Source organism: Magnolia sinica, chromosome 15 (genome assembly GCF_029962835.1).
Source record: "Magnolia sinica isolate HGM2019 chromosome 15, MsV1, whole genome shotgun sequence".
NCBI classification, from domain to species: domain Eukaryota; kingdom Viridiplantae; phylum Streptophyta; class Magnoliopsida; order Magnoliales; family Magnoliaceae; genus Magnolia; species Magnolia sinica.
The window spans coordinates 41,702,814-41,719,758 of NC_080587.1; the positions used below are offsets into that span (position 1 = coordinate 41,702,814).

The window sequence follows — 16,945 nt, forward strand, 5'->3', positions numbered from 1 at the left end:
AATAGTATATCATCTACATCTTTTGACTAGGAAAGAGAACACGAGCTATAAAATCAATAGATTCAATACAATGAAGGTCTGAAGGATGGAGGGTGGTTATGAAAACAAAATGCTGGCTGGTCTATATTTCTAACAAGACTAGAATCAGAAAATTTTCACAGACCTCACTTTTGCATTTTAGTTTGTAGTAAGGCTCTCGAAAAGATGAAACGAAGCTATTGTTGATTCTGATCTGCAGAGAGACCATCAAACAAGTGAATCAGAGCTCAAATCAAAATTCGCTGAAGAGAACAACGCACCACAAACAAAAACCAACCTGAGCATGATGTAGGTCTGGCTCAATGTTCTTTCTAAACAATGGGAAGATACTGTCAATTAGGTAATCCAATGAACAAGAGTCTCCAATATCATATCGTACTTTGGAAAGAAGGCTAAAATGAACACCCCCAACCTTTAAAATAAAAATAAAATAAAATAAATAAAAAACAGAAACAATTGATTACATACAATAGTCTTATGCCAATCAATAAAAGCATTTTCCTAACAAGAATGAGATCATCGAACTGTAAGAGTTACCACTGCCACCCGAATATCTAGCCAAGACCGCAATTTTGAATGTAGAGCATATGTACCGTCAACAATTACCTGCATGAAGCATAATATATAGCAAAGCCCAGATATCTAAAGAGCATATGTGGAATTTATTTATAAAAGACATGAATATATGAATACCGACCACACCGGATGAAGAACTCTTTATTGTCTTTGAACCAACACGCTTTTTCTCTTTAAAATCAAACACTGGCATCAATGTGTCCTTCCCATTCATCAAATCCTGTTTTTAATTTTCCAGTCTCAAAATAAGGATAGCCTGACATAGCTTAAATAATTTGCATTGGTTTCAGAACTCAAGGAGACAGATAGAAATTGAGTCAATCAACTCGATCAAGAGTAGAGCCAAGTTTCCCTACAACTCAGTTCAGACTTGACTCAAGAAGAGTCGGTCGAACTGACATGGTAGAGTACCTGAACGCTCAACAAAGACATGCTCTAGACTTTCTTCAATAGAACAAATGTAGAACCCATTGAGCTGAATTGATTTGAGACCAATTACCAAATGTTGAATCTCAAATTCCAAAAAAGTTTGTTTTCAAAAATAAGGTATAAAAGAAAACCTCAAGGTTCTGGACTAAGGTATCAAAGTCTATTAACCCCAAGTCATTCCCATCATCAACTCCATCACGATAGTTCTCCATTGATATAACAACACAACCGAGTACAGATGCTACCTTCTCTGCTAAGCTTCAAGGACAAATAAATGCATAAGTATCACATTGATGCAAAAGGGATCTTAAAAATTGTACATAAGAAACTTATGACGTAAATATACCTTGTTTTGCCAGAACCACTAGGACCACCTATGCCAACTGTCACAAGGCCCTCTTTCTTTTCCCGGAGTTCTTGAACAGCTTTCACCAACAGATAATACCCATGATCAAAGGTCTGCAGTTTACCAATTATTGTTGAACTTTTTAAATAAGGAAAGCATTCTTCCCAAATGTGAAATAGAACAAGAAAGATCCAATACGTAAGTTACATAAATACTTTACATAGCCTATGAGCATATATGCATGATTAAAACTTCAATGCACCATTGCTTGATTTCCAATCTTTAAAAGTGTCACCCTCCATGATGATAAAACAAAATGAAAACACATTTAAAGTTATTCCATTACCATAATATCCTATCAGACAATGAAAAGAGAGAAATTAAATGATCATCAATCCAAGGACATATACGTCAGCCTTGACCCTAAATTCTATACACGTAGTTTGCTAATGTTCATGTGAGTACTTACTGCTGTCCAGACTACAAGAATAGAGGGATCTTACGATCCTCAGCACGAGGCTATGTATAGTATACCCATGCCTATAGTGATGCCTCCCTCCCTCCCTCGTTTTCCATTTTCTACTGCTAGGGTAAGCATGCTGTCACGACTCTGGGCCCATCTTTGGCTGGTTGCTGTCCTCATTGTAGGATAGCAGTTTACATGGTACGCACTGATCCAAGTTCGAGACTTCCGTTTGCTCAGATTTGCAGAGGCGTGAACGGCATTGGGTATCATAACTCTGCTATTTTAATTCGGTAAGGGTTCTTGTGAGTACTTTTTTTTTCAGAATCAGTTGGGTTCTGCATCAGATCAGTAATGCTGTAAAGGAGTTGCCAAGAACATCTTCGTGCGCAGATCAGTGGGGTCCGTTGAATGCTAAACAGTGGGATTCATTGAATGTTGGATCATCCTCGTGCATTGGCCAGTTGGGCCATGATTGAACGCTGAACCCTGACAAACCCCACTCGTGATCACTGGACTCTGGAACGTGATCAGCATTGGATGCTGGACCATGATCAACATTACACGCTGCTTGTTTGGACAATGGTGGTTGTGCCTCCCTTTCCTTTGTTGGTCGTGACGAGTGATACTCAGCCAATCTTGTTGGAACGGTTGGGTCCATAGGACGTACAGTGACCACAAAAGTTTGTTGGACAAGTTGGACCTATTGATACATTTGTTGTGGTACTGTGATTCATGCCTAAACAGTTAATGGAATCAAAACTGGAGACAAGTACCAACACTAGAAAATTTCATTTGTTAAACTCAGAGGTGTTGAGAACTATCTGCCATTGCCCCATTCAGTCAGAATATTCTTACATCTAAGTGAAGACTGAAACACTTAACTAATACAGAGCCAACAGAAAATTCTGATACCAATTCTCAATGGAAAGAAGATAACTGACAAGCAGTGTTTTAAATAGCGGTAGCGTGATGCGTAGCGCTCAGCCCTCTATAGCGTGTAGCGTAAATACGTAGCGTGAAGCGTAAGCTACACGATACTTCTATTTTTTAATTTAAAAATAGGACAAATATAATAAATAGTGAAACAAAAAGGAAAAAAATATAAAAATGCCTAAAAGATGATTCATTTTATAAATTATAAGCATGTTCAAAAAAGTTATTAGTTATCATTTATCAAAAGCCAATCCACATATATAAGCCAAATTAAATAATTATCACATCAACAACTTTCTAAGCAAACCACTTTAATTAATAATGTCTAATTGAAACCACAAGTCACAATTATGAAAAGAAATAAAAATCCTATAGGTTAAAAGTACCAAGTACAATACAAGTGTTACATTCCTCAACATTAGAAACAAAGAAAATGTGAAAAAAGAATAAAAAAATAAAACAGTAAAAAAATACATTGTAGCTTACGCTACAAACGCTACGCGCTACATAGTTGTAGCGTACGCTACGACCCCCGTAGCGTACGCTACAGGGGATTTACGCTAATTGGGATGCTACGTAGCGCTACGGCCACGCTACGTGCGCTATTTGAAACACTGCTGCCAAGTCATGAGTTGGCTCCACGTCATTGACGAAAACATCAACCACAGTGTAATGTATGGTGAATGTGCAAAGGAGATATGAAATACTCTCCGACAGCCATACTCGAATGAGAAAAATATAAAACGCCTGTATGATATTTTCAAGGAATTCGAAACTATGAAACAGGGTGAAAAGTACTATGAACATTATACTAAGTTTAAGGGGGCTGTTTGATGAATGGAAACTTCATCATCCATTCACCATTGATATTTGCCTAACAACAAAGTGAAAACAAATCGGAGTTACACTTTTCCTTGCCACAGTTCAACCATATTTGGACCCGGTTAAGGCACAACTTCTTGGGAGTGAACATATTACAACACTGTCCGATGTTTTTACTCGAGTGTTGCGGGTGTCGCCACCTTCCTCCTCATCTATGCCACCTCCATCTAGTGAGAATGCTGCACTTATCTCAAATTGGGGCCACAATGTTCATGGTGGTCACACCAATTGGCATGATGGCCATACAGGAAGGAGAGGTCATGGGCATTCTAATGGGCAGCAGCGCTTCTATGTTTATTATAAAAAGGCAAATCATATCGTCAACAAATGTTAGCATCTTCTTCAAAAGACTGGGCCCATCAAATCTCCTCATGCTAGTCCAAACACGTACGTGGGTGCGTCATCCAAAACTGGTGGCAGCTCTCTTTAGACACAAAAGACTCAGTGGTGATTTCTTGCGCGAATCTCGAAAAACTTCTCAATAGGAGCACGACTGCCGACTCTCTTCCTACCTCCTCAACCTCGCTTGCCAACTCAAGTTAATGCTTTATCCACATTGATGTAGGACTGATGCATGAACTTAAATATTGTGTGAAATCAATCAACAAAATTAACTTAATTAATTAAAAAAAAAAAAAATCCACAAAACTTTCTATCATCATCACAAATATCAAAATCCCAAGAGAACACCATGCATGATTCTAGCCTAGGTTAACAGGCATCATCCTACAGGGCCATTAAATGAGGGAAACTAATATCTAATGGATGTAGAGACATCCAAGTAACATAGGGTAAAGCCTATTTTAAAGGAGAAGGGCTAATACTATCTAGGGTGAAACCAGGGTTTAGGGAAAATTGGGGAAAAACTTGGAATTAGGGTTAATGGGGTAATTGGAGAGAGGGATTAAAGGACTTGGGTATTAGGATGAGGGAATTAGGGTTTTGGATGAAAGGATTGTAAGGATTTAGGCTTAATTGAAGGATGTGTATAATTAAGGTTTAGTAATTTGAGGAAATAGGAAAATTAAGGATTTATAGGTTTAGGGTTAAGGTTAGGAAAAGGGAGAGTAGGGTTTTGATGCGAGGGTAATGGAAAACCAATGGGACAAGAGAGAGGCCGTACGGCCAACCCTATGGATTCACACGTGTGGCCGTATGGTCACACGTGCGGGTTAGGTTGTGAGGGTTTGGGTCTTTAGGGTTTGGTTCGTCGATAAGTGTGGAATGATGAAGGATTGGAAGAATGGGGAAGGTTTGGGATGGAGAAAAATCGAAGAACTTGAAAAATACCTCGATGGTTGATGAAGGGATGATAATGAGATTGATAGATGGGGACCTTGCACCTCCGTTGATGAACATTAACTTCACACCAATCTTCCTTCCAAATCACATGGAAGTCGCATTCAAATCACATGAATATGGAAGAAGAAGCAAGAAGTTTTTCTTCTTTTTTTCTCCAAAAACCTATGAAGAGAGGTCACACGCCCCTCCCCTCTTTTATAGCTTCCATAACATTCAAAATTTTAATTTCAACCATTTCTTATGGCATTACAAAGAGAATGAGATAGATCTAAATTTCAAGTGGACCCACCACAGAAAACCGTGGGAGGCATCACACCCACCGTTGAAACATTTATAGGGCCCACGGTGATGTATTTTTGAGATCCATCCTATTCATAAGTTAACATAGAGATAGATGAAGTGAAAAGACAAATATCAGCTTCTTCGGAAACTACTGTGGCCCCTAAGAAGTTTTAAACGGTGGATGTCACTGTCCCCACTATTTTCTATGGTGGGGTCCACATGCATCTATGGTCTGATAGTCGATCCCCACTTTGGGAGCCGATCAGGTGTTACCAGTGGGTGTTTTCCTAACCATGAGGCCCACCTTTATGTATGTGTTATATATCCAAGCCATTCAACAGTTTTTCCAGCTCATTTTGGGGCATATTCCCAAAAATGAAGTAGATCTAAATCTCAAGTGGATCACAGTATAGGAAACAGTGGTCATTGAACGCCCACCATTAAAAACTTCCTTGGGCCCACCATTCTCAGACATTTCTGTCCATCCCTACTCAAATATTTATTTTACTTGGCTTCCATTGATAGATCAACTTAATAGGAGTGAAATATATAAAATCCCTCTCTAATCAGATTGTAAGTTCTCCCCAGCATTTATATTAGGGGTTTGACCTCCAAATACAAATCTAACATCTTAGCCCTTGAAATGATTTGGGCTTATTACACTGAATACAAGCCGATGCACTTTTTTTTTTGTCGATTATTACAAATTTGTATACTACTAGGGAGCAAAATGTCGTCTGGATCGGGAAAAGGAGGAGCAAGGGACATTGGATGGAAACATGGACGGCCAGTGGAAGGGAATACATATGGAGCCATATGCAACTATTTTGGCCAAGTGATACAGAGTGGGGGAGTGTCTAGGCTAAAGGAACATTTAGCAGGGGGATACAAGAATGTGAAAGACTGTCCAAGTGTAACAAGGCCAATAAGAGAGGAGATAAGAAGAGTGTTGACTGAAGCGAAGTCACGCAAGCTGCAGCAAAAGAATTGGGAGAAGGATATGAGAGAGGAGCTACGAGGCACTGGATGGAGCCTAAGTGCTATCGATGAGCACGATGATGACGATGATGAGGGGATCGCTACCCCAATGACTATGTTACGGCTCGAGAAATGAGTGATTTTAGACAAGTGATTCGTGAGTCTCAGGCTTCAGAGTGGGAGGGGGAGCAAAGAAGACGGGTTGATGAGAGTAGACCATCGTTTGAGACGTCCCGACATGAGGCTGGTGGGAGCAACAGACGATTTGAGGGAGGAAGCGGACATGGCCCACAACGCAAGCAAAGCGCTGGTGTCCCAGATGCACCCATCGCAGGAGTTAATCAAAAAAGATTAAAAAATATATGGAGCAAGGGGCTCAGGGAGAAAGTGAGTGGCGCTATATCTAGGTGGTTCATATCGAGCCATGTACCATCAAATGCAGCAATCAGTCCTCACTTCAAAAATATGATTAAGGAGGAGCAGCGTACCGGGCCCGACGTGAAGCCTCCCATGCCACAGGAGATTCTTGGTGTCTACCTCGATCGGGAGCACGAGGAGAAGCAGGCTTGGGTACATGGACTCAGGCCGAACTGGAAGCAGTACGGGGTGACAATCATGTGTGATGGGTGGACGGGACCCATGAAATTGTCCATTATCAATTTCATGGTGTACTGTAGAGGACAACCAATTTTCCTCAAATCCATTGATGCATCGGCCAGAATAAAAGATCACGAACACATATATGCTCTCCTAAAAGGAGTGATTAGAGATGTTGGGTCCCAGAATGTTGTCCAAGTTGTGACGGACAATAGCAGTGCGTTCGTTAAGGCGGGGAAGAAATTGATAAAGAAGTTCAATCTCTATTGGACCCCGTGTGCGGCACAGTACATTGATTTAATGCTCGAGGAGATAGGCCAAAGGGATTCTGTCAAGAAGACTATCCAGGATGCAAGGAGAGTGACAAACTTTATATACAATCACTCATGGTTGTTGGCTGCAATGCATGAATGTTGTGGATGGGACATCGCTAGACCAGGCGTGACACGGTTCGCCACGAACTTCATTGCACTCAACAGCTTATACAGGCACCGTGTGGGTCTCAGAAATTTGTTCAGATCCGAGAGATGCATGGAGTGGAATCAGAGGAAGACTGAGGGTGCAAAGACCTGTTCGAAGATAGTGCTTTCCGATTCCTTCTGGGATAAAGTTCACAACGTCGTTTCCTTCCTGCATCCAATGTACAAGGTCCTACGAGCCGTAGATAATGAGATGTGCCCTTCGATTGGGTCAATGTATGAGCTTATGAGAATTATGAGGGGAGATAATGACTGCAATCCCCAGTTCGTATCAGTAGGTGATCAATATCATCGATCATCAATGGATCGGGACTCTCGAACATCCACTCCACCAAGCCGGTAAGTATGTTAATACAACTGAGTACTTTAAGCATCACTTCTATTTGCATGTTAATACAACTGAGTAACTAATATTTGGGTTTCAGCATACTACCTGAATCCCAAATTTCATTATAAACGTCGGCTCCATGAGAATCAAGATTTGACAATGGCCGTCTAGGAGGCGTTCGAACGATTGTTCTCAGAATCGACAGCGCAAGCAGATTTCGGTAACCAGTTAATGCAAGAATTTTTCTTCCTTATAGCCTCTAGAAATATGAGTGATTAAAAATAATGACCTGTAAATCTGTGTTTACAGTTGTTGCGGTTTAGGGATGCGAGGGGTAAGTTCTTATCTGCACTAGCAAAAGCATCGACTGAAACGATGATGTCATGTAAGTATGGTAACATAATTAGGTAATTGCATTTTTCATTTAAACTTCTAACTAAAACAAGCTCCTCATGGATATATAGGTGAGTGGTGGGCGATGTACGGAGTCGACACGCCCGCACTGCAGTTATTGGCAGTCCGTGTTCTCACACAGACTGTATCCTCCTCACCGTGTGAGAGGAATTGGAGCACATGGTCATTCATACACACCAGCAAGAGGAACAGGCTGGCATATGAGAAGCTACAAAAGCTCGTTTACTGCCACTACAATATAAAGTTAAGAGAGAGGCAGTTGCGGGTAGACCGAGACATGGAGGAAAATCAGGACCCGCTGGACCTGTTGTCTATAGGTAACAGGCACAGATAGGTGATGATGATGACCCACTTTATGAGTTGGTCAAATCAACTAATTTAGATGATGCGGAGGGAGGCCCTGCTCCACAGGTAGCCGAGGGAGCAGCGGCTCTGAGTATCGATGTCGATTAGGTAGTAATCAAACAGAAGGCGAATACAAACTCCTTTAATCCTTTGGTGAGGAGTTCGGCACGTTCCAATGAGGGTGAGGAAGCATCTTCACGGCCCCCTCCCCATCATCAAGTCGTAGTGAGTGATAATGATGATGAAACTCAACCCCCACTCGACACTGGTCCTGGGGACGACAACGACGACGATGACAACAATGATGACGATGATGAGGGAGGGGACGGAGGCACCGACACTAGTATAGGTGGCATTAGTGGGGGTAGGGGTGGCAGCGGTGGGGTGTACACGACGGCTCAGAACCAACGATCCGTTGACCAGTTCACTGAGGAGCAGAGCTTTGACCATGCCACTCAAGACATAGACCATGGATCTCGTGCACCATCCAGGGCGAGAGCATCGGAGCCCACATATATGTTCGAGCATCGTTCGAAGAAGAAAGCCAGACGCGCCGTAGCGGATGCTCTCACACACAGTTTGTCATCTATGGACATAAGTTCAGATCAGGGGAGCTCCACCTCTGTCCCACCTTATGCTCATAAGGGATATCATGAGTATGGCCATGGCAGATCTGACATTCAGTCACGCTCATCTACCCATGAGTACAAGCAATCGAAAGATAGTTCTTCGAGTCATGACCCTTTGACAGAAGGATATTCGAGGTACCCATATGACTAGCAGCAATACTATCAAGGAGTCGGGGTTGGACTTGATCTGTTCCCTCAGTACCCTGCTTAGGAAATGCCGTCGATGTATGTCATGCAATTCCCACGTCTAGGCGTACTCGTACAGTTTGGGGAGGATGACTATCAGAGGTATATAAGAGAGTTCCTCAATTAGTACGAGCAGAGGATGACCTGGGAACAGTACTGTCAATATGTTGGGCAACAGTACTACTCTCAACTGCCATGGGATCAAGACGATGATTACGAGCCACCTCGTCACTCTATGCGAGGATGAAACATGGCCAGAAATGTGTATTTTTTTCAATTCATTTACTTTTGCATATTTTAATTGTTGTAAGCTTGCATGTGTATTATATAAACTCATTTTGGTTACTATTTGAGTGATTTCTTACGACAATGCATGCTTTTTGGCCCCCATTAAATGGAAACTTCTAATTTAATACATTCTTTTTGCAAATTTTTCATTTCTGAATATGTAAATATGTGTATTTAGGCATGTCCTGAAGTTTCACTGAAAAATTCCACCATTTTCTCCATGTTTCCCCCTTTTTCCCTTCATTTCCGGTTATTGGCGATATTATCGATGATAACGATATTATATCTTTATCTCCGGCCAGCGAAACTTGTAGCGATACCGATAACTCGAACACTAGTTATCCCTTTTCCTTTAACATCTTTAAAGTTGGACTGGGAACCAATTTGGGGTCTGGACCGACTCCCCATGTTAGGTTGTCCCTTAAGGGTAAGTCTTGACACTTGGATCCCGAGAGTAATAACACTTACCAACTAGTGCTTCGAGATAGTGTTCGATATCTTGCACCAATAGTGTTCAAATCGGAGACCCATCCTGAATCTGGACAATGTAATCATCGAGTCCTCCTCAATGTCACATCGCATCATGTATTCCTCGAATCTAGCAATATAATCTGACACAATCATGAGTTCGTAGCACAAGGCCTACCACTAGTCTAAGAGCCTTTGGCAATAAGAAAGAGAGAAATACCTTTTTTAAGGACCTCTTTCATCTGGACCTAGCGCGCAACTGGGGGTTCTCCTCTCCTTTCAATTTTACGCTCCATATTGGTCCAAAAAAGTTTGGCCTGGCCCACCAACTACATCTTGGCAAATCTCACTCAACGGATATCAGACACATTACAACACTCAAAATAGTGGTCCATGTCTACCACCCAATCAAGGAATGTTTTGATGTCCAAGCGATCATCAAAACTGGGAGCCTCAACTTTTACACCCTTCATGACTAGTGCATCTGGATCGTGACGATCATAACGTTCCTCAAGTTGTGGTGGCACTTGTGCTCAACCACGACCAACATCTTGACCACAACCACGCCCTCATCTATCAACTTGATCTCCAGCCTGAGATTGAACATCTTCCGCAGTGTCGGGGTTTGCTTGCAGGGAGGCCTCAAGTTGATTGACGAGCACATTGGTCGCGGTTAATTGAGAGGCAGTAGTTCTATTGTGCGCTTCAGTTGTCGTCAAATGGTTATTGATAGCATTAAGGGCCTCAAGAATTTGCTCTAGATTCATTATGGGTTGAATACCAAAACCACGTCCTGATCAAGTGGGCACACACAAGGAAACTCCAAAAGAAAACCCTATGTCCTAGGACAATGTTATGACAATGATAAAACCAACCTAGATATCAAACTGGATACACTAGAAACACTAATCTGAAAATTCAGCAAGATGCTGCCCTCAAATAATTTGTTGAAAATTCAAGAAGATGGAAATCCGAGGGTGTCAAACTGAAAATTCAGCAAGATTGTAATTTGAAAATTACAAACTAAAAATTCAGCAATGTGACAACCTGAGATTACTATGCTGAAAATTCAGCAATGGTATAAGTGGAAACGCTAACTGAAAATTCAGCAATAGGATACTCCCAACTATAGATGCGACTCTAACCAAGATGCAACACAAAAATCCTATGTTAAACCAATGGGCTCTAATACCAAATTTAATGCAGGATCAACACATGAACTTAAATATTGTGTGAAATCAATCAGCAAAATTAACTTAATAAATTAAAAAAAAAACACAAAACTTGCTATCATCATCACAAATATCAAAATCCCAAGAGAACACCATGCATGATTCTGATGTAGGACATGAAAATTAAATATGATATGTAAGATCTCAGGCTTTAGATTATACTAATTCAGAAACAACCACATAAAATTCCACATCCCACACAAAAGTTCAAACATTCAAGCAAGGGGAATCTGTGCGGGTCCAGGCCTACACATGCTAGGGCTGGATCAGTAAAATTATGGACCAAACGATATTCAAAGGGAAGTAAAAAATTATCGACACATGCACAGCAATCAGTAACTAATCCAAGGGATTCACCAATTCCAATTCAAAGAACCCTAAGGTTAAAAAAGGGGCAAATATATTAAAAGTAATGCAATTTAGGGTTAGGGTTGGGGAGAATGGGTATAAAAGGTGTAAAATAGACGGAAATCTGAACCTGGAGATAGTCCGCACGCGAGAACAGCGAGCCAAGCCTGTCGCACGTGTGCAGGAGTCTAGCCGCACGTGCGAGGGGGCGCCGAACGCGGAAAGCGCCTCCTTGGCTCTAGTCGGCCAGGGGAGAGCTTCAAAACCCCCAAGTTTCGTGTCGATCGGATGCGCGGTCTGTGCATGGTGCTCCGCCAAAGTTTCAGCCCTCCTACAGGGCCAGAATATGGAATTCTGCTGTAAAGAGGAAAACTGTTGCAATAAATGACAGATTCGAAGTGCAAATGGTGGTAGGAGATGACAAATAGAGATGGTAAAGGATGGGGGTGAATCGGGATCGATGTGGCTTCGCACCACAGAAGTTAGCCCTTCGATAAATGGAGGGCTTCACACCCAATTGGATTTCCACAACTCGAGAACTCAGAGGAGTAGATAAACGCAGAATTTTTATTAAGCTTCAACGAGAAAAAAAAAAAAAAAAACCTACAAGAGGTGCCTATTTATAGGAAAACCCTATACCCCAAAACTCGCGCTATGTGCGCAACCTATTACTTGACGATGAAGTAAACAAAAATAAAAACTAATTCAAGAAATCTAAACCGTCCATGATACTCTAAATAACATTAATAAGCAAAACTTAAAATATGATATTAATCAGATTAGTGGGCCACGATCATGAGATCCCATGATGGGCTTTACTGGACTATCTGGCCCACTCCAACTAACCAAAATTCCGTCTTCTAGGTAGGAGGCCCTCCCTAGACGTCATCATCAATCTAGATCGACGGTGGGGCCCTCCTTGCGTACGTGCATAGGGGGCGGCGTGTGTGTGCTTGTGCGCGTGTGCGTGATGTCCCCATCAACTCTCCCCGGCTGCAAAGATTTCGCCACTGATGAAGCAGAACTCCTGAACCGCTCCAAGATGTCAGGATCAAGTCTCTGAAGCTCCTCCTCAGTGAGCCACGTGCTGTCTGAAGCTGAGCGTGACTTCCATTTAACCAGGTACTTATAAAACCCGTCGTCCGACATTGAAACTATCTAATGGTTCAAAATATCCTCTATTTCCTCTCTGGGTGTGTGAAGGTTAGGTATAGGAGGTAAAGGCTGCGAAAAAAAGTCGAGAAGAGTCCATGTATCAAGAAACAGATCTGGGGAATCATGATGGGTAGGTGAAGGGCTGGACAAAGTATCAGGGGTCCCCTGAAAAACAACTAGATCTTCCACATTGAATGTGGAACTAATTCCCATGGAAGGTGGAAGATCTACCACATATGCATTGAGACCATTTCGTTTTATAATTTTGAAGGGTGCAGGGCTACGTGCGTGTAATTTATGAATAGCCCCCTGAGGATACTGCTCGGGCCTAATGCGAACTATCACAGTCCCCTACATTGAATTCCTTGAAACGTTTATGTTGATCTGCAGAAAATTTGTAATGTTCATTACTAGTAGTGATCTTTCGCCTGATTTCTTGATGCAATGAATGGATGTGATGCGCAAAAGACTCTATAGACTTTGATGGCCTACGGGACAATGACATAAGGACAAGATCAATAGGCTTCCTAGGCTTGTAACCAGTAACGACTTCAAAAGGACGTAGACCTGTGGACCTATTAACAGAACTATTGAATGTAAACTCGGCTATAGGTAGTACGGCGTCCCATGTCCTGGTATGTTCTCCCACTAAACATCTAAGCAAACTCCCTAGACTCCTATTAACCACCTCAGTCTGACCATCGGTCTGAGGGTGGTAGGCAAAAGAAAATTGGAGCCTAGTATTCATCATGTGTCATATTGTCTTCCAAAAGTAACTCATGGATCACACGTCACAGTCAGACACTGGTTTTTGGTAACCCATGCAGTTTGACGACTTCACTAAAGAGCAGCTTGGCAACATGAGATGCATCGGAGGTCTTAGAACAAGGAATGAAGTGGGCTATTTTAGAAAAACAGTCCACGACAACAAGTATGGAATCATGTTTCCGAATAGTCTTAGGAAGTCCAAGCACGAAGTCCATACTGATGTCTTGCCAAGGGATGAATGGGACTGGCAAAGGTGTGTATAATCCTGTATTTTGTTTCTTTTGCTTTGCCAGTTGACAAGTACGACATTGCCCTATAATTTTGGCCATGTCTCGCTTGAGGCTTGACCAATGAAACCTATCCTCCACTAGGGCAATGGTCTTGTCTCGACGAAAATGACCCATGACCCCTCCTGAATGTAACTACCAGGAAAATCGCGGAGGGAGGTGCATGGTATGCACAAGCGATCACTTCTAAACAAATATCCGTCTAAAATCAAATACTACTAGCTCATGACAGACCCTCTAACAACGACACGTACACAACTCCAAAATCTGGACACTCAGAATAATCTTCTTTAATGCGCTCGAGGCCCGTAACTTCGACGCTCATGGAGTTAAGTAATGCGACTCGATGACTTAACGCGTCGGTAGGCTTATTCTCTACGCCGACCTTGTGCTTAAGCACAAAAGTGTACTCTTGAAGGAATTGAACCCACTTGGCATGCCTAGGGTTTAATTTCTTCTAAGAGTTCAAATATCTCAAGGCCTCATAATCTGAGAATAATACGAATTCTTGCGACAATAGGTAATGATGCCAATGGCGCAGTGATTGCACTACTGCATAGAATTCCTTGTCATAGGTGGAATATATTTGTTTCACCTCATTTAGTTTCTCACTAAAAAAAAAGGCGACAGAGTGCCCTTCCTGACTAAAGTACTCCTATACCAACTCCTGACGCGTCACATGCAACTTCAAAAGCTTTTGAAAAATCTAGAAGTCACGTGACTGGAACTTCGGTCATCTTGACCTTTATCTCCTTGAAGGCCTTCGAGGCTGCCTTTGTCCATTGAAACTCCCTTTTTTATGCAATCCGTGATGGGAGCCATAATGGAACTGAAATCTCGAATGTACCGCCTATAGAAGGTGGCTAAGTTGTGAAAGCTGTGCACTTCATGAATATTGTGGGGTTCAGGCCAATTGACGATGGCCTTGACCTTCTCGCGATCCGCCGATACACCCTCAGCTAACACAATAAAACTTAAGAAGATCACACTACTAGACAAAAACAAACACTTCTTTAGGTTGGCATACAACTTCTCGGCCCTAAGGATCCCACAAACTTGCATCAAGTGGTTGAGGTGTTACTCCTTGGTCATGCTATAAATCAAGATATCATCAAAGTATACAACCAAGAACTTCCCCATGAAGGGCCTTAACACTTGGGTCATCACACGCATAGAAGTGCTTGGAGCGTTAGTTAACCCAAAAGGCATAACTAGCCACTCGTATAGCCCATCCTTTGTCTTGAAGGCCGTCTTCCACTCATCGCCAAGGCGTACACAGATTTGGTGATAACCACTTTTAAGGTCAATTTTTGAGAAGATAGTAGCATTAGCCATCATATCCAACATGCCATCAAGACGCAGTATGGGAAACCGATACTTGACTGTGATTTTGTTGATGGCCCTACTATCAACACACATCCTCCATGTACCATCCTTCTTAAGTGTAAGAAGTGGGGGCACGGCACATGGGTTCATGCTCTCTCGAATGAAACCCTTCTCTAGGAGCTCGTCAATCTGCCTCTTCAACTCAACGTGCTCCTTTGGGTTCATTCTGTAATGCGGGAGGTTTGGTAGAATCGCCCCAGGGATTAAATCAATGGTATGCTGTATATCCCTCATAGGGGGAAGCTCATTCGGTAGATCATCAGGAAAGACATCACAAAACTCATGCACTACCTGAATGGCCTCGGTGGGTAACCCTACACTAGCCTCTGGTACACTCTCCCTAGCCACAAGGGCGTATACCATCGAGTCCGCCTCCGTTTCTCGCTCAAAGTCTTTGGCTTTCAGAATATGGAGAGGTTTGGACTTCGACTTCGACTCCTTCAATTCTTTTGAGCCGTTCACACTACTCTGTGTGGTGGACTACTTTCCAGTAGTGTTCTTGGGTAACAGTGGAGTTAGCTTGACCTTCTTGCCCTCGAACCAGAATATACACATATTTGAACGACCAAATATAGTAACATCCCTGTCATAGAGTCATGGTCTACCCAGAATGATATGACCAACATCCATGGGAACAACATCACACCAAAGTGTGTATTTATATGATCCAAACTGGATCGAAACAAGACAATGGTGCGAAACTGGAATGGAAGTTTCATCAACCCTCCTCTATAGGGTTGAGGATGGGCTTCCAGCATTAAGCCCAAACGGCTCACAGTGCTAGTCGATGCCACTTTGGCACAACTACCACTATCCACAATCATCTTACAACTCTTTTCTCCACACTTGGCGTAAGTATAGAAGATCGTGTTACGACACCAATCTTCAGTATTCTTGGCTTGAGCAAAGGCGCAACGCACAACTACGAGGGTCGCAAACTCTTACACCCCATCTTCATCATCACTAGGGGTTTCTAGTAGCTCATATTCTTCCTCCTCACCGTCACTCTCTGAGGGCACTACTTCTACTTGCCCTCTCTCGTGCCGCACTGGTGGGCAAAGTGACCAAACCCCTGACACTTAAAACACCTAGTTGCTCCACTTCCACGTGAGCTAGACCGGATAATTTCTTTACCCTTATCATCCTTGGGCCTGGGTTAAAATTTGTTAGAAGGTTTGTTCTGGTACCCAGTGTTAGGTTTAGCCCCAGAGGGGTTGGCCTTAGCACTAGAATCGCAAAAGTCAAATTGCCTTCCCACAGATGCCTTGAGGTATTGCTCGACGTTTAACACTACTTGATACAACTGCTCAATAGTGTCTATATCTTTAGCGAGCAATTCTCTCCTAATGTCAAAGGCCCGTTTTAAAACGAGCAAGGGTGAGTATGGGGTCCTCATCAACCTCACAGCGGATTAAGTATTCTTCGAACTTCTCAATGTAGTTAGCAACACTCATGGAACCCTGACGAAGAAACTGCCGCTCCTCAACCAACCGCAAGCGATAAGAGAAAGGAAGGTACTTCTCTTTAAGTGTTTCTTTCATTTCTCCCCAATGGACTATTGGGAGTTCCCTCGCTCTTTCTTTCTTTCGCTCTACCGTCACCCAACACCTCTTTGCTTAGCTCACAAGCTTCATCTTGATGAACCGGACTCGTCAAGATCCTACATGTCATACCACTCAAAATAGTGGTCCATGTCCGCCAACCAATCTAAAAAGGCTTTTAAGGTCCAAGTAGCCATCAAACGTAAGGGCATCTACTCTAACTCCCGTGAGGAGTTGCACGTTGGGGTCATATTGGTCATG

General features: G+C 42.4%; 1 protein-coding gene across 9 annotated transcripts in view; it reads right to left on the minus strand.

Moving 5' to 3' along the window:
* Window positions 1-16,945, minus strand: part of LOC131226647 (uncharacterized) — a 127,879-nt gene that overhangs the window by 92,823 nt on the left and 18,111 nt on the right. For 5 of the 9 annotated variants that reach the window (XR_009161957.1, XM_058222241.1, XM_058222248.1 and 2 more), the window contains exons 2-7: window positions 1,391-1,503; window positions 1,176-1,302; window positions 737-835; window positions 577-645; window positions 317-451; window positions 164-232 (exon numbers count right to left, since the gene is read on the minus strand). Coding sequence is in view for 8 of the 9 variants with exons in the window: in XM_058222241.1 (XP_058078224.1) it covers window positions 164-232; window positions 317-451; window positions 577-645; window positions 737-835; window positions 1,176-1,302; window positions 1,391-1,503 (612 nt within the window). In the remaining variant the exon portion in view is untranslated. The remainder of the gene's footprint in view (window positions 1-163; window positions 233-316; window positions 452-576; window positions 646-736; window positions 836-1,175; window positions 1,303-1,390; window positions 1,504-16,945) is intronic. The other 4 variants (XM_058222244.1, XM_058222243.1, XM_058222242.1 and 1 more) reach the window with 4 other exon arrangements.